Genomic DNA, 25,579 nt, shown 5'->3' on the forward strand with positions numbered 1-25,579 from the left:
ATGTGAAGAGTACAAAACTCTCTCTAAAAAATTAGAATATATAAGTTCTTATTGACAAAAGCTTGATAGATTTCTACCACTATATCTCATATAACTGAAAATGACCAGGCTTTCTGCTCTTGAATGCATTCAAATTGAAACAATACTAAGATCTCCTGATCCATTGATAACAGGGTGCATCTGCCTGATAATTTGACTGTACAAGTGCCATGCAGTGAAAGGTTTTGTTTCCATTGATGCAAGAGAGGAGCCACATAGGCAGACCTGGACGGTGCAGGACTTTCCAGGAAGAATGAGGCTGACTTATTGTATGTCAATGAGTAAATAAGGAATGATTAATCATGCTGGGAAGTCACTAATCTGTACTTGATTTCAGACAAGTTTGCAATGTCAGATAAAACTAAGGACATGTGAAACTCATGTACCAGGACTGGTGTAAGGCTTTATGAAACCCATATAATTTTACAATAGCAAGTTTCATTCTTCAACATTTGCCTGTGGATTATAAACAACAAGAAAAAATACAAAAGTCATAAATAAGCCTCTTAATGTGTTTTGACAGGGTTAATGACTCTTCCCAGTATAAAGAACAAATTCATGGTTATTCTGCAAAAGAGGAAATTGGAAAATTATGTACAAAATAGGTTTTAACCATTCAAATTCAATGATTTTCATACAATCTTAAAAAGCAGTTTGACATACCACATATGGGCTTTTCCTACTCTTGTTTAACATACAGTTAAAATAGTCAGATTTCTAGTGGAATAGCAACACAAGATTTTTATTTGACCAGTCTAATCTGTCACTACAGTAAAATGTTAACTGGAAAAAATAGTAATTTCCATATTTTGCTAAGCTGATATTTACTGGACCCATTTCTGCTGAAAACATTTGATCTGGTTGAAACTCATTTTATCTTGCAACATAATCTCTAATGGAAAACTTCAAGTGCTAGTAACAAATCTCAGTGCATTTACTTTTGCTGTCTTAGCCTTCTTTTCTTCCTCAAGTACTCTGTTCCTTGGAACACATTTTCCAGCATTAAGTTTTTTCATACGCAACATTTTAACAAATTCTTCAGAGGGCTGGAGCACCCATCCTGTGAAGGCAGAGAGTTGAGCTTGTTCAGCCTGAAGAAGAGAAGGTGCAGAGGAGACCTTAGAGCAGCCTTCTAGTACGTAAAGGGGGCCTACAAGAAATATGGACAAGGACTTTTTACAAGGACTTATAGTGACAGAACAAGGGGGAATGGCTTTAAACTGAAAGAGGGGAGATTCAGATTAGACATGAGGAAGAAATTATTCATTATGAGGGTGGTGAGACACTGCTGCAGGTTGCCCAGAGAACCTGTGGCTGCCCCATCCCCAGAAGTGCTCAGTGTCAGGTTGGATGGAGCTTTGAGGAACCTGGTCTAGCGCAAGGTGTCCCTGCCCATGGCAGGGGTGTTGAAACTAGATGAACTTTAAGGTCCCTTCCAAGCCTAACCATTCTATGATTCTGTAATTCTATGAAATTGCAAGTAGTCATTACAACCCCGTGGTTTTAGAACAGCCTTGAAGGTGCCTTGTAATAGCAGGGGCAGTATCAAGCCCCTGGCCAAGATCAGGAATGAATTTAACATCTACTTTTATCTATCTTTATTCCTCATATGTACTCTGGGTTTGAAGGTGGAGGACTACCACTCTGGAAAATGCACTTCTGCAGGAATTTAGCACATCCTTAGATCTCCAAGCTTATGACAGTACCACTCTAAATAACTGTCTACAGAAAGATGGACAAAAGCACATTTTACAGTGACTGGTAAAGACAAGGCTTGTGTATTTTGCAAAAGCTTTTCATTTTTAATGAGCTATTCACTTTCTGTACTCATTTTATTCAATAGCTTCGCCTCCCAACTCTCTCTTCGCTCTGATAGTGAATTATTTTCCAGAAATAAAAGGGAATTTTATGCATCATCATGTTGCTGGTACTGTCACTTGAAAATGTGGGTCGCAATCACCTCATCTCCCCATCCTGGTTTGCTCATTAGTGGCACTCTGTATGGAAAACCTCTAAAGATCATTACTACTGTAGTCTAAAGCCAATGTGCAGGCATAATGAAAAACAATTCAACAGTTCCCTATGCTCTGTTAGTTGTGTTTGTCATAAATGAGTTGTGGAGATTTGGAGTGAATGATCCATATCATATTGAACCGTCCTTTTTATAGCTGACAATTGAAGGTGACTGAAAAGCTGGGTCAGTGTCAGACTGTATCTAATTGGAAACCTTTCCTCATTAACGTTTGATGTTGACTTGTATTAGTTGATGAAATTAGGACCACAGTGGAAAGGATTTTATTACACAGAATGACTGGTTGAGTTCTCTTCCATTTCAATGTTTTTTTAACCCCACCCCTGGCTGCTGAGAGAGGAGTCCAGAAGCAAGGGAGTTGGGAGTGATACAGGATTAAGAGGAAATTGAGTAAAAATGTCAATGCCACTCAGGAAATTGAAACCATGTGCATACTTCTGCCACATTTACTTCAGCAAATCTTTTGTGAAAATACTTCCTTACAGATCTCGGGGGTTATTTTGTGGGTTTGAATCAGAAGTACAGGACAAATGTTTCCCAGGTAAAAGGGAAATTTGAGGGAGGGGGAGGTGGGAAGTCTTGTTTTTTGAAAAGCAGAAATACGGAAATACTTTTTTAAGGTTTAGATAGTCATATTTGCAATAAGAGAAATGTAGCAGTACCCCTAACTCTGAATAACCCATTTCCTTTTTTATCAGCTGCTGCAAAAATCTGTTAATTGAAGGATACTAGGACAAATCCATTATAATAAAAATATTAAATATAACTGCATAAGCCTACAGAAAACATGCAGGAGTCATGCCATAAAGATAGATAACACACAAGGTACTAAATTTTTCACAGACATTTTATGACTTTAAAAAAGCAGTAATATTTACGAGTTCATTTTAGGAGTAAATTATTGCAGCTAAATTGATCATAGGAAAGTCTGATATAGGACCATGACGCCTATAGACTATCAAATTGAGTTAAATTCATTCATTACAGAAGAATGAAGTGGGAAGAGATGCTGTCACAAAAACTCTGTTACATGATCTTGTTCTCAAACTCTCAACTCATCTTAAATAGTCTTTATATATACATATATAATTTCAGCAACAATTCATTAAAATTGAATTCATAACGGATAGTCAGCTTTCCGCTCCTTATAGCATATTCTTAAAGCTAATAATTCACTGCTAATTATGGACAGAACAGCAGGACATACTGGAACTGAGGTTTTTAAGATGTGATCTAAGAAGAGTAAGAGCTTTCTTTTCAAGCCACTTGTATGAATCTCTCGAAGGTTTTCCATCAAACTCATGATTCAGGACTCTTTACATCAGAAACCTTTCAATATTAAAACCATGTAAGAAGACCCAAAATTTCACTTACTTTTGTAGCTCAAAGACATACAAAACCACCATGCAAATTCTTGAGTCTGTGATCTCAGAAATTCTGCTTCTGAACAGTTCCACAAACTGCTTTCAACTCTCAAAAAGTGCTCAGTCTCATTCAGACAGGCGTCTGAGCTGTTTTGTCAATGTCTCCTCTTTTTGTTATTAGTCAGAGATTGACCCATCCTCACTAGATCTTGTAGCTATGCTAATTTGTAATCATAAACAACACAATGTAATCACAAATGCTGTATTATAAGATACAAAAAATGACAGTATAAATTGATAAAAAGTGAAATAAGTTGATAATAGAGTAATATCAAATGGTCTTTTAGTAACACCTCAGATTATCTTGGTATGTTGTAGAAATGTTATCATGGTTACATTTTCCTTGTGCCTATTTTTTTTTAATGAAGCTAATCAGTTTTGGTATATCTTTTAGTACAGTTACATGTTCACATTTTATAAATACGATTTGGGATTTTAGAATGAAACAAAACTTTTATTGGTGTTGCTAGAGGAAAAATAATAGGCATTTTTCATCTGTCTCAGCTAAGAAGAAAACCCAGAAACTTGCCCAGTATTATGAGAAACTCATATTATAAACCAAAAAAATTATCTCATGTGTTGGAATGACAGTCTGATAGGTTGTGCCTAGCTACTAGTAGACAGAATCATTTCCTCTTGTTTTCAATCAAATATATTTTGATTTACATAATATAGTTGCTTTCAATTCTCTTTTCCTACTCAAGCATCATGAGACTAGACTTGATATTAGCTGCTACTTTGCTTCTAACTCTGGTGCTTCTGGGCATAAATGGTTTGTTAGATTCATATTTTGATGTCCTAAAATTTTCCTTTGATGTTATAAGAAAGCTTTGTCCCAGCTTATAGTAGACTTCTTTGGCCCAACATAAAAAGACTGAATAAATAACCATACAACTTTCATCTATTCCCCCACAGCCAACATCTGGAGTGATAAGTATTTTGCAATATCAAGATAGTGTTGGAAATTAACCTTGTTACAAAAAATATTTTAAACCTTTCAACTTCCATAAGGTATTTAAAACAACTATGGAGACAATTAAATTCTGATAGAAACAGGGGGGGAGAAATGAGGAAGAGAAAATAAAAATAAAAACAAACATAATATGAATGTGTGATGGAAAGATCTGAGATTTCCATAACTAGATGAAAATAAACAACTTGTAAAAAGGTACGAAAGATAATTCTATGCTTACAAACTAGGGTGACATCCAAAGCAGAAAGACTGACATTACTAGGAACACCAAGGTTTAATTAAATTATTTAAAAGCATTGCTTTGCAAAACACAGGTACAGACAAATCTGTTTTGATTCTCTCTACCTTTCAAACAATTCCAGCCTTCATTTCCATACAATTCTATCTGATGTTTACACACAAAGGGCCAATATGCTTAGCTTGCTCAAATCCATTAATAGTTTCTCCCTATTTTACCTCCACTATACTTATGAACCCTAATTACTAAGTAAACAGCAGAGAGAAACACAATGACACCCAAACATGGACAGTTAGTGGTTAAACTCACGTGTTTCTTCCCAAACTGTCTTCCTCCTCAGGTTTCAAGAGCTGTTTAAGAAGAGCTGCAGGCATTTTATTGACACCAGACTTGAAATTCATAATGGGCACATTATTTGGCCACATAATAAAATAGCATCATCCATCTAACAAATGAAAAAATGTTAATGGGTGCACTCTTAATTGTAATAATTTGGAAGAGAAAGACATCAGCTGAAACTGAAGCGAGAAGGTCATTTAATGAGATTTGTGACTTTGGTGTCCCTTTTCAACTTACTACAGGTAATTGGAATAAAAGATCTCAAAGGCCTTTTCCAACTGAAATGATTCTATGATTCTAACTCACATCCACAGTTCCTGTTTTGCTGGAAGTTTATGGCAGATTTTGTTTTTTCTGATATGTAGGCAAAAGCAAGGCCATGACTACTGGATGCTGTGGTTGTGATTAGATCTCTTTTTTATCGGAATGACAGTTTCTAATATTTTACATTTACTAGTAAAGCATCCCTCAGTCACTTAAGGGCAGGGAGAAGGAGACACACACCAAAGCCCCTGACAACGGATGCTTGCACTTGACCAAGCTGGAAGACAGAAATGACATGGAGAAAGGACAGAAACTAAAATAACTCTTCCAATCTCACAGTACCTGTGAGTCACAAAAACACCTCACATGCAGCTCTACCAAGCTGTTACAGATTCCAGTAAAGTTCACAATAAAAAAGTGTATTAAACCAACATATTGCTGTTTTCAACACAGGGTACACCATTCATGAGCTTCTATTCATTTTTCCAAGGAGGTACTTTCTTCTTCTTTTTCTCAGAAAGAAGTTTAGTGCATTCTTTGCAAGAACCAGTTCTTGCCCAGGGACTGCTAGCACCCAAGCTGCCGTGCTCTTCCTTCCGTCTGCAAGAGCTCATAAGTGGCAAGACAGGAAATAAGAAAAGTGCATGTAATACATATATAACACATCTTTGCCACACATGTAGATGTCACAGATAAAAGACATAAATGCCAGGGTGGTGGTACACTAACCACCCTCTTGATTCATTAAGTTACTTACACCTCAGGCATGTTCAGTAGGCCAGACTTCAAGAAAATTGAAACACAGGCATCTATTACCAGAAATTTCTTTGTATCAAAATTATTGCCACTCCCTTTTAATAAATAACTTTGATTAAAGTCTAAGCATAAATCCTAGAGTCTGACCAGCCGTTTGCTGTATAAGAAACAAGGTGAATAAATATTCTGTCTCAGCAAAGATAACCTTGTAAGACAATAGTCCATTATTACAAGTACATATGCATGACCCTAAAACCAAGCTGTCTGTAAGAAAAATCAGCCCTTTGGCACCCAGGAACACCAAAGAATAGGCTGCCCAAAGTTTAACAGTGGACAATAGATGTGAGATCAAAACATTATAGTATTATCATGACTGGGAAACTATTTGCTCAACAGAATTAAGTCACCGTTTAAACACTACAGAAAGCACTCATGAGTTTCAACTTCAAGGGTACATTGTTAACAGTATGGGTAACATACTAATGTTACTAACTAATAATGTACCATTTTATCTAGTTCTTTATGTGACCCAGTTACCAAGAGCATCTTAGTGAACTAGTCTGACATGGTTGGATGTGGTTACAGTGTCTGATGCTTAACTTCAGAAAAAATATTATAATAGTAATGTTCCTGTGTTGGAAATTAATAAAAGAAATGCCTTTTTTTTCTTTTCTTCTTCTTCTTTTCTTAGTTGTTTTTTTTAATGAAAATGTAGATTGGCCAATCATATGCTATTGCAATGATATGGCAATGGTGTGTGGCTTTTTGGTATTTTACTCAGAAATATATATTATGCCCTCATCTGATTGTCTGAATTTTGCAAGAACCAGGACTCTATGGCCCTAGTGTGGCAACATAAAGATGCAGCTGCTATTAATCAAAGAAATGGTGACATTATTGAAGGAAGAGAGAGCTGCATGTAGCATTTTTCCTGACCTCTTTGCAAAAGAGTCAAGTCTAGATTTTAATGAAATGAAATCTCTTTCTAGGGAATCCAAATAAGGCTGCCTCTGGAGCACTGTTCTGGGGAAATTCTTTCAGCTGGCCTCTGAGAAGATTTACACCTAGGTCTCTAGTGTCAGAAGTTAAGGTAGACTGCATTCACTACATGGAGACCTTCTTATCACTTCTTATCCTACAGCCAGGAGCTGCCTCTGAAATTGCTTCAAGTAAAAAATGTTTTAGAGGCGGAAAAAGATATAAACAAATTAAAGAAGAGTCCAAGATCACTATGACTTTCCTATCTATAAAAATGTTAGCCTACCTAGGAATTTCCTGACTATAACAGGGGAAGAGATTAAAGTTGTTATTGACTCAAAAAAGTGTGCAGAGAATGCAGAAAGTTATTTTCTTCTTGTTAATATTAATGATTAGTGCTTGTATTGTAACAGTTCTCGTACTAGATACCACCTTTAGCCAGAAAACTGTCTTTCTTGTAGTAAACTGAGATAGCAATTAGAAATTATTTTCTGATATAGTTTTCCCTATGAATTTGGGCATTTTTCTTCAAACTATTAACTCCATTGATAAGAGAACAAATTTCAGTAAATAATTTGGTTATTGCTTAACATCATTCAGTACAAAAATCAAGTTAAAGTAATTTTCTTAAATATTCAAACGAAAGAACTATTAAAATTGGGGTTGAAAGAAGTTTTGTGTAAATAAACTATTACCCTTTCACTTAGGTAAAGCAACAGGTCTTTGGCAGATCTTAGCAAATGTTAATACTATGCGTAAATTGAACATTTTGATGTATAGCTCAATCTACTTGATATTAAAGAACTACAACATCACACAGCTGTGCAAACATTTATTTGGTTAGCCAATCTTTAAAATCACACATTTTAACAGTCTAATTGAAGTTGAAAAAAAAAATAAAAAAAAATTGGGTACTCAGACTTCTGAATACAGTAATTTAAAAGGAAACTACCAAGCCTCCTGATCTCTGTTAGACAGAATCACCTGTTGTTCTGTAGTACTGTAAACGGTCTGAATTCCTCACCAGAGAATACAGGCAGAAAGGTCAATAATTATGCAAAATAAACAATGGGTTTAGAATAATCACCATACCCAGCTGTCGCAAAGAAAGCAGACTCTGCCTGCCAGGTGCAGGTCTCTTATCCCTTTGGGAATGACCAGGAACTTTCAGAAAATGATGTAGAAAACAATACTGCTAGAAACCCAGGGAAAATACTGGTATGTTTGAAAACCTAAGGGCGCTAGATGCAGATAATGGAAAATGTGGTTATTTATTTTGGCAGATCTATTTTATTAACAAAGAACTTGTTTTTATAAAACACATTTGTATGAATACTACAAAAATTATAATCTAAAAATGATTCCTGAAAATTTTCAGGGTTTCTTTTTGCTGGATGAATCACAATCTGCCCTCATTTAACTCCTCTATTCAAACACACCAGTTTCAGTTTCTTGTCACTGTTTGCAAGAAATTGGTTGTACAGTTATAAATACACATAGAGAGAGAAGAAAACTCAAACTACCTTACATTAGAAATCCTATTACCCTCTTTGAAGGGGCAAAACCAGTTTTTTGTGACATGTGGGTTCAATTTCTTTGTATTTTGAATGCTCACTTTAACAAAGAGGTCTTCGTATTGCATCTGTTGCTTTTAAAATTTGCTAGGAATATTCATCAAATACCTTTGAATAGCAATATATTCAAAGGAAGAGCAATCCAATTAGAAATTCATGTAAGCAGAAGGTTTCATTAAGGTTACTGGTTAAATCGTTTCTCCTATAATCTCCATACACCTATAGAGTGCACCCTAAAATCTAGACCTACTCTCCCACCTAACAGACACCTCCCTTACTAATTCTTCTCACCCTTATTTGATTTTTTTAATCTTTACATACTCAGAAAAAAAAGGAACGATGGGCAGAGCCCAACATATGCACATGGTGCTCTGCAAGTGCTTCTCTTTTCTAATTTGAAATATCCTTCCTGCTATTTAAGTCTTTGGTCAGCCTTAACAATTCAGCAATCCTTTAAGAAGCAGTTCTAGTGCATTAGGAAATGAGTCCTTAAATACAGTTAAAAGCAGTGTAGAAACTCATCAGCTATACTATTATTTGTATTATTATAGATATCAAGAACCTAAAGGTGGAAGCTATAGAAGAATGAAACATCCCAAGGCCCTTCTCGAATCAGAAACACTACTTGAACTGTATAGTTCGAGATGCAAAGAAATAACAACAGGAGGTTTGAAAGGGGTGCTTTTCTCTTTCTGCAGCTGTCAAGCATTATTGGAAATGGGAGGTAAAGCTAGAGCAGAGCTGGGGAATGATTAGAAAATATTTTCCTGATGTGTCAAGGCCTCCTCTCTCTCTGGTTGCAGGGCGAGCAGTGAATGAAAGATCTATGGAAAGCCAGACCCATGTATCCAGTGTGCCTGAAAACTTTCTTTGGAATTACAGAAAAAACAGAGGAAGCGGCATAGGTTTAGGCATAGATCTAGGGTCTGTGCTGGATTACCATCCAGATGCTAAGGTAAGTAAAAACTATCTCTACGCAGAAAGTTACCTAAAATTGTGTATACAACATTTATGCACTGAGAAGTCAGTGTTACTTGATTTGGTTGCCAGCAAAAACAAATTTCTGCTATTGCTTGAACCTGTAGTGTAAGCACTAGTAATGCACCAAAGTGCTAATATGCCATCAGATGGTCTGTTCTAGCAGCCTAGGATAGTGAGACCCAGGAAAACAGAGAATTACTGCAGTAGATTTAGAGGTGCTGAGGGAGTGTAACAAGGACCTCACTTCTTTTGTTGTTAAGTATCTCTGTATTAATCTGCAGCAGTTGTTTGTGGACAAACTCACTGTCAGCATCACTGAAAGTAGTGGTTCGTAGGATTTCCATGAACAAGGAGGAACAGGCACAGCATTTTCCTGAGGTGAAAGACTAATCAAGGATAACCCTGGCTTTTTGCCCTTAAGAGTCAAAGAACAATAAAACATAATAGAAAAAAAAAAAAAGCTTTCAGATGGTATTTTGGCTGTGTGACTTTCCTCTGGCTTCAGGATGATGAGAGCAAGCTTAAATGCAGCCAGGTCTATTTTTTCCCTAGCCAGAAATTGAAAGTCTCAGAGCTAAAATGTCACAGTGCTTCTTATTTTCAATTTTCAGGTTGTAGTCAAAAGCTGAGGCTGACATTTTGTCTTGAACTCTCACAGCTGAAAAAAAATGAAAACAAAATCCAAAAAACAAACCAAAAACAAAGGAAAAACACAAAGGTGTGAGGAATTAAGGATAAAGTATCTTCAGACTTGCCTCCACAGTTCCTGGATTTTGGTTGCTCACAACAGCTACTGGGCCTTGTGCCACTAAAGCCTTTGGAGTATGCATTGCCTACGCTTTCTGCAGCCAGCGTCTTCCACAGTTCTGATCCGGTAAGGAACACTGTGGGTTCCTGGCCTTTGACCACATGCACATATGCTTCTAGCTGGTGTGTCAGCTTCTTCTACTATCAAAGTTAAATTTTCTTCCCATCAGAAAGCACTAACATTCCCCTCAAGTGTCCCCAGGTTATATACTGGGTGTTTCATTAAATTAAATTAACTATACCTTAGAGATGGTGATTATAATAATTTTCCCCATCAGTTTTAGAGTATTGCACACAGTGAAGATCCTGATTAGACACTAATTTGTCTAACTGAAATAAATAAATACATGATAAGATTTCCCAAAGGTCTGACTTTCTCCCATAGAGAACAATACTGGGGACAGGGGGTGGTTTATAAAACATACAGTTTTGATCTGTATAGGTATTACTTGCCTTTTTCATCCTCAGTAGGTTGAATCTTTCTCCAGTCTTTTACAGTTCTATCACTTTCTGATAGTGTGAGTGAAGGAGACAAATTATGAATTCAAGCCTCCAGAGCAAGCACAGTGGTAAGTGCCACATTGATGCTGATAATCCAGGAAGTAAGCACAAGCAATTTAGAAAGGGTCAAAGGCATTATTCCTTAATGTTAACAACCTTCACTCTGAGACCGAGATGAGACATTGTGACAACTATTCCTGTTGCTGACTTACACATTCTTAGGATACGGATTTCAAACAGGCCAAGAGATCGAATAGTATAGATTTATTATTACTTTTTCATTTATGCAAATTATTTGTACTTGTATATGTTAGCCCATATTTGTTATTTTTGCCACGGTAACAGACACAAAAGTCTTTGTATGCTTGTCACTGGCTAGACTTTTCATGTAGTAGCTTTGACTTCCCATTTTCTTGTACAAGGCATCCTTCTGTCCATTAGACACTATTTAAACCCAGTTGCTGTTACAGGTTGTATAGAAAATCAGGCCCTTATGTTAACAGTATAAGTTTTCTGTAAAATCATTTCCAATACATCTTTTCTTTTTCTGAAAAGTTTCTCACTAAAGCAAACGTTTTAGCTTAGATAGTATGAGAAAGAGAGAAGAAAAAGAAGAGAGAAGCTCTGAAAATTCTGATAAACTAAAATATAAGTGGACGGAAGAGGATAAACAGACAGATACAGTGTGCCAGGATATTTGCTCGTCACTGAACATAAGCTCTTGACAAGGGCAATTAGCTGTCTGTCAACTGTATTGCATGTTCCATTTTCCACCATTTCCTCCCTGCCTAAGAGGAACACACCACATGCAATTTTTCTGTTACTCTTCCTCATTTGTTTCTTTGATTTATTTTTTTTTTCCCCCCAAGGCAGGTTTTCACATCAGGATAGCATGTAAATCTGACTACATAACCTTAGAGCAACACTCAGCACAGAAATGAATGTAGTAAAAGTGATGCATACCACACGGCAGTCTTCTATCATTTGTTTCCTATTGTGCTTTGGTATGGAAAAAAGGAGGATAAAAAGAAGAAATGGAAAAGTGTTGTCAAGGTCACCAACACTTCTCTGGTGCAGGATTTCCCCAGGTGAAATTATTTTAATTTACAAATTTGCAGAGATGAAAGAGGTCCTGCTGTGAAAACCACAATATTCACTGTAGCGTGTGGTGCTGATGAGCTCCACCAGATGATAAAGGAAATTGAAATCTCACATTTCTAAGACCTTTCGTTAGTGGGGGGAGAAAATCATGTGAAGAGTTATAATGTAGTTGATAGTATTGCAGGGCTGATCTCACTAATTTTATAATTCTGTTAACGTGCATAGGTTATCATACTAATTAGTTTCATCTGGAATATTAGTCATCTTAATAGAGGGCTTTCATGTTTCCTTTTACATCAGTTCTAAAGCTTGCAGTTTGACAGTTTCACACTGCAATAAAACTCTAATCTCACAAAACTGATCAAAACTGGGTAATTGGATTTTAAACAAACCATTCTGCTGCAGGCATGCCACCAAAGGGAAAATAGCACAAGAGAACTACCCAGTAGCTCTCAAATCCATTTAAAAATTATTTACTTAAATACGAAGTACATCCTGAAATTCAGAAGAAAATCTAGCATGTGTCAGATACTCCTTTCCATGTGTTCTTTTGCAGATTCATCCTGCACAGTGCCGTGATAACCAGTATCTCTAAATACATAACCAGGGTTTAAGTACAGCTAAGTTTTAACAAGTCATGCCGCCACCTGTGAGTAGCTTTGGCAGTAGAAGGCAAGCACTAGATAGATTTCTTCTCATTGCTTCTTGTTGGTGGTGTTCCAAGAATTTTGGGAAGCTCTCAGCAAGCAGTCCATAGAAATCTCACTACTTCAAGAAATTCCTGCAGAGGTAATTCTAGAATTCAGACTTAAATAAAATATCATGAAACACAATCTTATGATATGCTTAAGTACAGTTAGAAGAAAGCTGTTTTGAATATTTACATTGTCCCATTTTCGGATCATTTGTTTTTAAATCAGCTGTGAAAGCAACAAATGACAGTTCCAGAGAGGAGGGGTTTTTTTCTAAACATCCTGTCACCACCTGAAAACTCCCTCTTTCTTAAATTTTTCAGTTGCTCTTAGCCCAAGACTTAAAAACTTGAAAATGGAAAGGCAACTTTAAATGACAAACATATCATAAGAGATTATGTAGATTTTACTGACAGGTAGAATAGTTTAAAAGAAAATAGTCTCTACATAGGTAGACGACATATGCGGCAGTTTTTAATAAAATCTTTCATTCGATAGAGGATTATGTTTCGTTTCGATGGCACCATGTTTCAAAGGCTCCGAAGAGTTTAGAAGTGCCTCAGCTTCAAGGCAGCTTACCTGTTGAGCTACATTCTTTATTGAAAAAAGTATGAAAGTATTTTGATTTATTGGGCAATCGAAAATACAAGAGAAGCAGTGTTCAGAGTAAGTAAGTTTCTACTTCAGCAGAAGGTTGGAGAATATCTGGTATATTTTGCTCTATTTCAATTATTTTACTAAGGCCAACATGAGATATTCTTGAGAATGAAGGAACCACAGGGTGTTGTAATGTGAATTATTTGTCTTAATGCAGATACTGTCTCCTAAATATTTTTCTAAAACAGGAAATGGTGATTTTTCAAATCTGGGTTTGGGATTCTTTATGTATTTTCTTCAGATAAGGTGATGACTTTAGGATCAATTTGACTCTTCCAAAAGTGGAGTAACTTATACAGGCAAGAAGGTATATAGAATATAGAATATATTTAGAATGGTTTGAATATATACATCAATATAGAATCATAGCATGATTTGGGTTGGAAACGACTTTAAGATCATCTAGTTCAGCCCCCCTGCCACAGGCAGGGGTGTCTCACCCTGGACCATGTTGCCCAAGGCTCTGTCCAACCTGGTCTTGAACACTGCCAGGGATGGATCATTTACCACTTCTTTGGGCAACCTGTTCCAGTGCCTCATCACCCTCACGGTAAAGAACTTCTTTCTTATATCTAACCTGAACTTCCCCTGTTTAAGTTTAAACCCATTACCCCTTGTCCTGTCGGTACAATCCCTGATAAAGAGTCATAGAATCATAGAATCATAGAATCGTAAGGGTTGGAAAGGACCTTAAGATCATCTAGTTCCAACCCCCCTGCCATGGGCAGGGAAACCTTGCCCTAAACCATGTGGCTCAAGGCTCTGTCCAACCTGGCCTTGAACACCGCCAGGGATGGAGCATCCACAACCTCCCTGGGCAACCCATTCCAGTGCTTCACCACCCTCACTGTAAAGAACTTCTTCCTTATATCTAATCTAAACTTCCCCTGTTTAAGTTTGAACCCATCACCCCTTGTCCTACCACTACAGTCCCTAAGGAAGAGTCCCTCCCCAGCATCCTTGTAGACCCCCTTCAGATACTGGAAGGTTGCTATGAGGTCACCACGCAGCCTTCTCTTCTCCAGGCTGAACAGGCCCAACTTTCTCAGCCTGTCTTCATATGGGAGGTGCTCCAGCCCTCTTATCATCCTCGTGGCCCTCCTCTGGACTCGCTCCAACAGCTCCATGTCCTTTTTATGTTGAGGACACCAGAACTGTACGCAGCACTCCAAGTGGGGTCTCACAAGAGCAGAGTAGAGGGGCAGGATCACCTCCTTCGACCTGCTGGTCACGCTTCTTTTGATGCAGCCCAGGATACGGTTGGCTTTCTGGGCTGCAAGTGCACACTGCCGACTCATGTTAAGCTTTTCGTCAACCAACACCCCCAAGTCCTTTTCTGCAGGGCTGCTCTGAATCTCTTCTCTGCCCAGCCTGTAGCAGTGCCTGGGGTTGCCCCGACCCAGGTGTAGGACCTTGCACTTGGCTTGGTTAAACTTCATAAGGTTGGCATCGGCCCACCTCACAAGCGTGTCAAGGTCCCTCTGGATGGCATCCCTTCCCTCCAGCGTATCAACCGAACCACACAGCTTGGTGTCATCGGCAAACTTGCTGAGGGCGCACTCAATCCCACTGTCCATGTCACCGACAAAGATGTTGAACAGGACCGGTCCCAACACCGATCCCTGAGGGACACCACTCGTTACAGGTTTCCAACTGGACATCGAGCCGTTTACCACAACTCTTTGCGTGCGGCCATCGAGCCAGTTTTTTATCCACCGAGTGGTCCATCTATCAAATTGATGTCTCTCCAATTTAGAGACAAGGATGTCATGCGGGACAGTGTCGAATGCTTTGCACAAGTCCAGGTAGATGACATCAACTGCTCTGCCCCTGTCCATCAGTTCCGTGGCTCCATCATAGAAGGCCACCAAATTGGTCAGGCAGGATTTCCCCTTAGTGAAGCCATGTTGGCTGTCACCAACTACCTCATTGTTTTTCATGTGCCTTAGCATGTTTTCCAGGAGAAACTGTTCCAAGATTTTGCCAGGCACAGAGGTGAGACTGACTGGTCTGTAGTTCCCCGGGTCTTCCACCTTCCCCTTCTTGAAAATGGGGGTTATATTACCCTTCTTCCAGTCATTGGGAACTTCACCTGACTGCCAGGATTTTTCGAATATGATGGACAGTGGCTTAGCAACTTCATTCGCCAGCTCCTTCAGGACCCGTGGATGGATTTCATCAGGCCCCATGGACTTGTGCACGTTCAGGTTCTTCAGATGGTCTCGAACCTGATCCTCTCCTACAGTGGGCCTAAGGTCTTCGTTCTCACAGTCCCTGCATTTGCTTTCCAAGACTTGGGTTGTGCGGTCAGAGCATTTGCTGGTGAAGACTGAGGCAAAGAAGTCATTAAGAACCTCAGCCTTCTCCAAATCCATGGTAGCCAGTTCTCCTGATAGCTTCTGGAGAGGGCCTACATTGTCCCTAGCCTGTCTTTTATTTGCTACGTATCTATAGAATCCTTTCCTGTTATCTTTTACATCCCTTGCCAAACTTAATTCTAGCTGGGCCTTAGCTTTCCTAACCTGGTCCCTAGCTTCTCGGGCAATGCTCCTGTATTCTTCCCAGGCCGCCTGTCCTTGCTTCCACCTTCTATAAGCTTCTTTTTTCCCTCTAAGTTTCCTCAGCAGCTCCTTGTCCATCCATGGAGGTCTCCTGGCCCTCCTGCTGCACTTTCTTCTAGTCGGGATGCAACACTCTTGAGCACGTAGCAGGTGATCCTTGAATATCAGCCAGCAGTCTTGGGCCCCCCTGCCTTCTAGGACTGTATCCCATGAAACCTTACTAAGGAGGTTCCTGAAGAGGCCAAAGTCTGCTTTCTTGAAGTCCAGGGCAGTGAGCTTGCTGCACGCTCTTCTCACTGTCCTGAGGCTCTAGGATCCTGAGTCCCTCTCCAGCATCCTTTTAGGCTCCCTTCAGATACTGGAAGGCTGCTATGAGGTGTCCATGCAGTCTTCTCTTCTCCAGGCTGAACAGCCCCAGCTTTCTTAGCCTGTCTTCATACTGCTCTTGATCATCCTCGTGGCCCTCCTCTGGACTTGCTCCAACAGTTCCGTGTCCTTCCTATGTTGAGGACACCAAAATGGCATGCACTGCTCCCAAGTGGGGTCTCACAAGAGCGGAGTAGAGGGGTAGGATCACCTCCTTTGTCCTGCCGGTCACGCTTCTTTTGATGCAGCCCAGTACACTTACCCCTCTAAAACTGTTTAAGAAAATCTCAGACAGATAGTAACTTTCTGTGACTTCGTGTCAGTTTTTGTAGTTCATGTCCACATTTCTACATCTATACCAATAGAAAGATAAATGTTTTCTCAGCTAAAGAAAACACTGAAATAAACAAAAACAGTGATCCCTCTTTCAGAACTGAAAGGGGTAAATGTTAAATAAGGTCTAAAAGATGTTTCCAGCTATTTCTCTGTAAAATGAAGGATGAGGCAGGGGAAAATCATCAGCATTTGGTTTGATCTTGAAAATGTTAAAATCTCTGGAAAGGACAGAAAACAAAATTTTCCAGTTGGGCCTATGGTATTATTCATTTTATACATAGGGAAAACAATCAAAAATAGTGCTTGTTTTGATTTGTCAAGGTAGGCTTACAACTGAACACACTTCCATTACTTTTGGAGCTCTGATGAGGTCAGTAAGGTACTCATCAGAGTGTCTTACTTATTTCAGTTGACTCATACAAATTATTAAATTAAAGGAAGGCCTGCTATTGTGTTTCATATTAAGTGGATATAACTGTTCTCATCATCACTGAAAGGTTTCCATGAAAAACGTGTCTGAAGGACACAAAGATATTTAGCTATGCTGTTGTAAAAAGGTGATTTAAGCTTCTTTCATTCTTGGGAGACCATAAATTTAGTATTCTCTTCGGACTAAGGTATTTGTTCATGTTTATGCCACAGGATGAGATATTATTCCTAAAAACAATAATCTAAAAAAGTGGTTGTTGGAAGTTAATCATTTTATTCTGGACAGACTGTATGCTATGTAAAGGACTGGTATTTGTCAACCAAATTGTGCAAATATATCTGTGGGCTTTATTCTCTAGAAATGGAATGGAAGCAAGTCGGTGAAAACCTGAACAAGGGAGTTAGTTAGAAGTAAGAACAAGTCAGTGGCAATTCTCTGCCTAAATTACCTGTGGGCTTTCAGCTATCTATCAATCCCTACTTCAGGAGGTTTTGCACAGTTTCCTGTGACTAAAATAGAGTGAAGAAAAATGTATAGCCCTGACTTTTGGAAGTCTTAGATATTTCTCATCTCCGTTTGGATCTGAGAATGCAAAGTTCAGACTTTAAGAAAAAAGAGCTTAGGTAAGTTAATAAATCTTTCCTTGTTAAGGTTTGTGAAAGTGGGAATATGGAAGGCTGAGGATACAAATCTTGTTATACAGAGTAGGAAAACGGAAAATGTTTACAAGAACATAGACAGTTAACCTTCTGTCTCAAACTTGTGGAAGAAGATTCTGTTTGAGGGATGGGTGAGGTATGCTCTGAATAGTCACACTAGTAAAATGTGATCAAGCATAGGAAGATGTCTATCTTTGCGACTGAAGAGAAGTGAACTGAAAAGTTTGTTTGCTTTTTCTCCAAAAGGTCTAACCTCAAAAGGTATTCAATGTCCTTCACTCTCAAGAGACTGGCTTAGTACACTGCTGAACCCACCACTAACTGCTTTGTTGGATTATTTAATTAACCCTGAACAAACTCTCTTAAGGGATGCAGCAAGTGGCATTTAACCAATCTCCCTCCATGTGAAAACCTTGACTGGTGGAAACTGAGAAGGTAAAAAAAACCCAATGGCCCCACATGAAATTATACTGATGACATCTTGAAGAGTGAGACATATTCAACATAGAATTTAATTAGCTCAACTGTCATTTCACCCACATATTTTTAGATGTATTTATAAAAACTTGGGAGTAAAACCTGTTTTCCTTGGGACCCACTATGAAAAGTGACATTGCTTTCCTGTATCTTATTACACCGTCTCTTTATTACGTAAATTGGTGTCAGCAGGAGAGGTAACAGCTGAAGGAGAGATGGTGCTACAAATGGTAGTGGTATACAGGCCCATTCCTTTCAAGTGACTGATGACAGCAATAGCTGGCATTATAACTGGCATAAATCCACTCAACAATCTCTGAAAATATGGTACAGAATGAGGTGGCATGTCAGTTAAAGTAATTCCAGTTCTGTCATACAGCAAAGGAAAATAAAGCTCAATTGAAGTCTATCATGCATAAGGTATTTTCAGGCTGTGATAAACAACAGCTTTAACTGCAAATATCAAAAAACACAGCACATACTCAAGAACAGTTCAGTACACTCCCCCCAAAAAATGGTTTAGAATCAAGACTTAGAGAAAAAAAAAAAAAATAAAAAAAATTCCAGGCTAAGAAATGTGGCAATTTACCTCATTGGAGCAACCTCATATTTCATTGAGGAAAGTGTTCTAAGATTTTCAGTCTTGCCTTTGGTGTTTTTGGCAAAGAATTTGCAAACAGTTTCTTAATTTAAGAATAAATAAAACAAATATGATATCATACTACCCATGAAAGCTACTGTAGGATGTTTTATTGGACATGGCTTGTCCAGCTGGGGTAAGCAGTTATCAAACACTTATATTCATGCAGGAATGAAGGCCTACAAAATATGAAAGTTTGCACAGCTGCATCTTTTTGGTAGCTTGTGACATATCTGCTAAATCGTAAAATCCAACATATGGGTCTTATTTGAACATTTTGATTAAGATATTAAGTATATCCACAACTGGCCAAGGCAACCATGTCATGTGTACTTTGAAATCTGAAGTCCAACACACTTTTACTGCTTCCTTCTCTGGATTTTCTTTCCCTCCATATTTCACCACAGATGCCAAAAGTGACGGTATCCCACAGACATGGCATGTACTCACTGTCATGTCATTTTGAAAGGGATATTTTCATAACCATTTTTTTTTAAAGAAAGACTTTTATAGCATTGTGAATAACATCCTCAATGCCTGTTAGCCTGAAAAAAATGGAAGTTTAGGATTTAAAATCACATTATTGAAAAAAGCCTTCCCTCAATTGATTGCAGAGCTGTGAAAAAGCCCTCAAAATAAGTATTTCCATGTGTGAACCCTCCCAACCAGTGTCATAGCAAGAAAGCAAGTATTTTGGGCAATACTGAAGTATCAGGTGAAATGCCCTTACCCTACTATCATTTTCTGTTTAAACAGAACGAATGACAGCCCAAATACCTCAGTTAACCTCAGTTCTTACGACATCTCTTAGACAAATCTGCAGCAATTAAAACATAACCACTTCTTTAGGGTTTCAATGGTCAAAATCACTATCATAATTGTCTTCAAAAATCTGTTGGAAACCAATTTCAATAACTAGATGGAATTCAAAAGTGATTGTACCATCAAGGCGTTGCGAAATATATTTATCCTTGCATGACAGTCCTCTTACTATTGGACTCAGATGTTGCTGCTGCCAACAAGAATGGAAGCAGTTAAGGTGTACCTATGCCGATCAGTAGATGGCCAGGCATTGTGGTGAATGCTATTCCCTTGCATATGAAAAAAAGGCAGAAAAAACTCAAACATACTATTGGAGTTTTCCTGATGTCCAGCCATGGCTACAGGCTGAAGTGGCCGCCACAGAAGTGTTTGTGAGGATAGCAGATATGCCAATTCAGCACCAAACCCTATCTGTATTTTGCCAAGGAGCACAAATTAAAGCAGCCTAAAAGTTGCCTTGAATTCTGCTGGCAGACAAGTTGTGGACACAAAGGTCTTTGGGGACTTCTTATGCTCCTTTTCCCAGCATATATTTGTGTTTTCTAGCCAAACCCTTGTATATGACTTATTAAATGTGGAAATCGTGGTGGGTAATGGAAATTTTTTTTGTAGTTTGGAATGAGATTTGACAACCTATTCCCTCATTGGAAGACTTGGCACACAACAGTTTACAGGAAAAGTTTGCATTATAAAGTAAAATGCTGCTGTGGTAATTGGCTCTAGTGTAAATATAATTTTCTAACATATTCCATGTTTCTGCCACCTTATTTTTCTAGCCATCTTATACTTTATTGGCCATTAGAATAGAATATGGAGAGTGTCCTTTATTAGTTCATGCAGAAAGATATTTCAAATTTTGCAGCATAAATCCTGTGCTATCCCAGTGCCTCTTCTCTGTTGTAGCTCAGTCATCTGAATAAGAAATAAGCTTATGCTGGTGTTAGGGTTTAACTAGCAATGACTTTCACTTTATTGTGATATTTATGAAAGCTTTTTAAAATGTGCTTAAGAAGAAACCTTCCATGTGGCTTTAGTCAATATTTCTTGAGGAGGAGGACTTAAAAAGCTGTAGAGTTTTCTGCTCTTTCCTGATACCTCACCTTCCTCTGCCTTTCTTCTCTTCAGCTATTTCATTGAGTCCCACTTTAGTGTCACAATGGTCATGGAAAGTTGTTCTTATTCCTTCAGCTGCTTTTTGGCAAAGATGTCTCTATGTTGCCTGTAAGGCAGGCAAGAAGCTTGGAAACTGGGACCAAAAAACCCCAGGAGCACTTTCCAGGACATTGCAAGTATAGCAATAATTACCAGTGGTACAATAGCTGTGAGAGTTGTTATTTGACCTTATCCAGTTGCAGCCAAAGCTCTTAAGAACCAGTTTGTAAACAGTTCCTTTACTGAGGAATGTTTCTTGGAATCAACAGGAAACTATGGATCTTAGGCAGTTTTTCAAACAATCTTCTTCCCCCTCTTTTTCACAGGGGAAGTTGAGTGTCAGAAGACGATAAAAAACATTAGCATGGCAGGGCAACAAACTGTGGTTTATTAATGACTTATAAATGTAGCAGAGACTGCTGGTTTGGGGCATCTTCTGAGGTGTCTTACAATGGCTGAGAACCTTTAAGTAGCCAGTAAGACTCAAGGGTGTCCAGGGCAAGATCTTCCAAGATTTAAATTATATTTTGAGAGAAAATGTTCTGTTAATCTAATATCTGAGAAAAAATGAAATTTTAGGCACAGTCTGTGCCTAAGCAACAGTTTTCTTTCCCTCCAGTAAGTCTCTTCATTGTAGCCTCCTCAGCGCTGAAAAACAAGGTCTGTTTTCCTTATCTCCATCTTCCAAGGGATTTATCTTCATCACTGGACTTTCCATCCTGCTCACTCTTATCTGCTCGTATTGTACTTCTGCCTACAGCTGAAGAGGGCCAGAAAGCACCAGTCTAATCCTTGCAGGAGCTGCATGTTTAGGAAACTCTCCAGTGAACTGTGAGCTGTGAATGAGAACCCCTTTTCTTTTGAGGACTACATACAGGATCTCAGTATTTCGCCTGTAGAAGGAATAGTTTAGCCATTTGGCTTATATGCAGTTACAAAATCCTTTCCTAGTATGAAAATGCAGTGGCTGCTCTGTTTTGTAATTAACCTGGTAACATCTACTTTATGAAAGGTGCAGCCTGAAGATGCCTGTCACGGCAGGATTCTCAGAGGAGTTCAACTTCTAACACACCAAATCCCAAGCAAATTTCATTGAGATGTGTAAATCTAACCTCTGAGCTTCTGTTGTAAGAAAACCTTAGGTGCCACATAAATCCTAAGAGCTATCCAGACTGCAAGACAGATTATAGGGCAAAAGCAGTCTGATCAGCAGGCTGGTGTGCACCACCAAATACACTAACGCAAAATGACCATTTCAGTGACTGAGAACTTTTCATTGCATTGCACTGTACTTTGTAGACTGGACATGCTGGGTCAGATCAGTTTCAGCTCAGGTGTGTCTTCACTGTGTGATCCACAATGTAAGATATACCAGAACTTTATAGACAGAGGGTTTCTGGATCTAGCCTCTTCTAAATACCGCCACCTAAAGTGCAGGTATACCAGTGCACGCAGCCTGGGCAACAAACAGGAAGAAGTGGAACTTCACACCCAGTCAGAAAGTTATGGTATAGGAATAACTCAAACATGGTGGGACAACTCACCTGACTGGAGGATTGCAATGCATGGCTATAGGCAGTTTCATAAAGACAGGCAAGGAAGAAGAGGAGGAGGAAATGCACTTTATGTTAAGGAGAACCTTGAATGTACAGAATTCAGCTACAGCAATTGTGAACACCTATCAAATGCCTCTGGGTCAAGATCAAAAGGGTGATCTCCAAGGAGATCTTACAATAGGCATCTGCTACTGACCTCAAAATCAAGACCATAATGCCAATGAAACAATATTTGGATCACTTAAGGAAGATTCATGTCAGCAGAACCAAATACTTATGGGTAACTTCAACCACCCAGACATTTATTGGAAGAGCAATACAGCAGCTCACATCATCCATCAAGTTCCTGGAATGCATAGAAGACTGCTTCCTCATACAAATGTTAGATGCACCAACCAGGAATGAGGCACTGCTGGACTTCTTACTCACAAAACAAGAAAACCTGCTCTGTACTATCTCAGTTAGTAATAGCCTTGGAGCAGTGATCACACTATGGTGGAGCTTGAGACCCAGCTGAGCATGCTGAAGATTACCACTATGCTGAAGGTTAGTACTAAGGCAAAGGTTTTAGATTTAAAGAAGAGCAATCAGAGCTTAGCTGAGAGGGATTTCCTGGAAGCTTCCATGGAGGATAAAGAAGCCTGGGAGATTTTAAAGAGCTCTCTCCTGGAAGCACAAACCAGTTCATTCCTTTATAGGTAAAGCAACTAGGCAAAGCAAGAGACTCGCTTGGTTTAACTGTGAGCTTCTGGATCTGCTCAAAACCAAGAGAAGCATACCAGAGATAGAAAAGCAGATGAATACCCATTGAGATCTACAAGGTCATTGCCAGGGTGTGCAGAGATGCAGTTGGAAAAGGAAAAGCTCAAATTGAAATTGGCCAGAGATGTCAAAAACTACAAGAAAGGTTCTTCGGGTACATAAACATCAAGCAGAAACAGAAGGAAATTATTGGCCTGATGGAATTAGTCACCAACAGTGCTGAAATGGCAGAAGTTCTCAACACTTCCTTCACCTTTGTCTTTACGAGCACTGTTGAGCCCCAGGCCTTGGGAACAAAAATCCAGGTTGATGCCAACACAGGCCCACCATCAGTGAAGGAGGAGTTGGTCTGAGAACTGTTACAGGAGCTTGACCCCTGCAAATCAATGGGCCCTGACGATATCCACTCAAGGGTGTTAAAGGAGCTGGCTGACATTGTTGTGACATCGCTTTCCGTAATCTTTGGGAAGTTGTGGGGATCAGGGGACATCCCCAGACACTGGAAGAAGGATAACATCACCATCATCTACAAGAAAGGCTTAAAGGAGAATCCAGGCAATTATAGGCCCATAGCCTTACTTAAGTCCCTGGGAAGGTTATGGAGCAAATCCTCCTGGGACTACCACAAGTCAAATGAAGCCCATCATCAGGAAAAGCTAGCATGGATTCACCAGGGGCAAAATCGTGCTTAACAAACTGTGTCTGGACACAAGAGGAAAATTTTTCACAGTGAGAACACTCAGCCACTGGAATAATCTCCACAGGCAAGTGGAGAATTCCCGAACATTGGATACTTTTAACATTCAGCCGGACAGAGTGCTGGGACATTTTGACTAGACTGTGCTTTTGCCGAGAAATGTTGGACCAGATGGTCCTGTAGGTTCCCTTTGAACCCGAGGTTCTATGATTCTATGAAATAGTAGCTCAACAAACTTTGTTTCTCATTGCTTTATTTCTAGAAGGCAACTAAAACGGTAGAAATTGTTGTTTTCACCTAACACACACTTGCATTGTGAATAATAGAATAATTTAGATTTGAAGGGAGCTCCAGTGGTCGTTTAGACCAACCTCCTGCACAAAGCAGGTCTAATGAGATGAGGTTGCTCAGGAGCTTGATCAGCTTGATAAAGCTGATGAGCACTAGAGGCAGACTGTGAACCACTGTACCATTCAAATGTGGCAATCTGGATGATGGGGAAAAAAGTCATAGAATTTAGAATTCACTTTGGTATATTTGTTATATTTGCAATGCAAATAAATAAAGGTTAGAAGCATGTAGTTGAAATTCATATATAGGCATAGATATAACTTTAAATTTACGTTACACACCCGAACGTGTAGAATGGAATGCTGTAGAAAATCTAATACATTTCCAAGAGTTAACATATGAAGTGATAAACTGATGAACTGTAGAATATGAGACAGGAAAGGATAGTGAGAAAAGATCCACAACAACCAGCAACTCTCTTCTTAGAGAAGATAGAAGTTCAAAATGACAGTGATCAAAACAGCTGTAAAATATGGAAGCAACAAGCACAAAAACTAAACATTTCAGTCATGTCAGAAAATTGGAGTGTCAGGGCTAATAATCTTGGAGGAACAACTTGTCTTCCAAGCTGTCTTTCATAAGCTCAGCCTCCTCCATAAGCATAGTGTCAAGACAACAGATACCTCCACATCAAAGGATTTCACTGCAGGAGTCAGTATGTCAAAGAAATCTTCTGCAATCTTATGTAAAGATACCTGAGCATGTACAGTAAGTAATTTTCTGGATTATAAAACAACACAAAACAAATAACTAGAAAGCAGCTACCACCAACTGATTACTTGGAGTGGGCACTGAAACTAAAATTTTGCCTACATGCTTTTCTTCCTTGAATCCTCTGACATGCATTGCAGAAAGATGGAAAAAAGTTGCCTATTGTAACAATATGCTTCCCAAAGAGTGATGATCCTATGTATTTTAAAAGCTGTTTTATTCTAAAGCAGTAAAACACATTCCAGTTTTTCCTGCTTTAAGAACACAAATAACATATCAGTGAAACTTAAAAATAAAAGGATCCAAGGGTTCAGCTTGCTTTCATAGTGGACATTTGTTTTTGAATAGTTATCAGTAGATTTTGGATTGAGCTCTTTCCCATTTTAAATGCTTCTAAATGCATTTAAATACCCTAACTGCAGGTAAAGGTGAGGAAATCACCTGTAGCATTTATTTGGTTTTATATGCTTTCTGAAATGTTTGGAAAACAAACAAAAATCTCCACTGGAAGTGTAATAAAATGGAAACAGAAGAGATACAGATACACGTTAATGAGCAGTGAAACCATCCAGAATGCCAATGATGGTGCAAATATCACAGATAACAGTAAGGAATGAGATAATTACACAGCTGAAAGGCTGGTTGCTATCTCGTATCATGAGGATATTGTAAAGGGAGCTTCTCTTTCTTTCTTTCCTAAAGG

At 38.7% G+C, this 25,579-nt stretch overlaps 1 protein-coding gene across 1 annotated transcript in view; it reads right to left on the reverse strand.

The window, feature by feature from the left end:
- Window positions 1–944: 944 nt before the first annotated feature.
- LOC115601040 overlaps window positions 945–25,579 on the reverse strand; it is a 37,773-nt gene continuing 13,138 nt past the window's right edge. The window contains exons 3-5 of the mRNA XM_030470563.1: window positions 23,371–23,616; window positions 14,541–15,875; window positions 945–1,130 (exon numbers count right to left, since the gene is read on the reverse strand). Coding sequence (XP_030326423.1) covers window positions 945–1,130; window positions 14,541–15,875; window positions 23,371–23,616 — 1,767 coding nt within the window. The remainder of the gene's footprint in view (window positions 1,131–14,540; window positions 15,876–23,370; window positions 23,617–25,579) is intronic.

The sequence above is a fragment of the Strigops habroptila genome, chromosome Z (assembly GCF_004027225.2).
Source record: "Strigops habroptila isolate Jane chromosome Z, bStrHab1.2.pri, whole genome shotgun sequence".
Classification (NCBI taxonomy): domain Eukaryota; kingdom Metazoa; phylum Chordata; class Aves; order Psittaciformes; family Psittacidae; genus Strigops; species Strigops habroptila.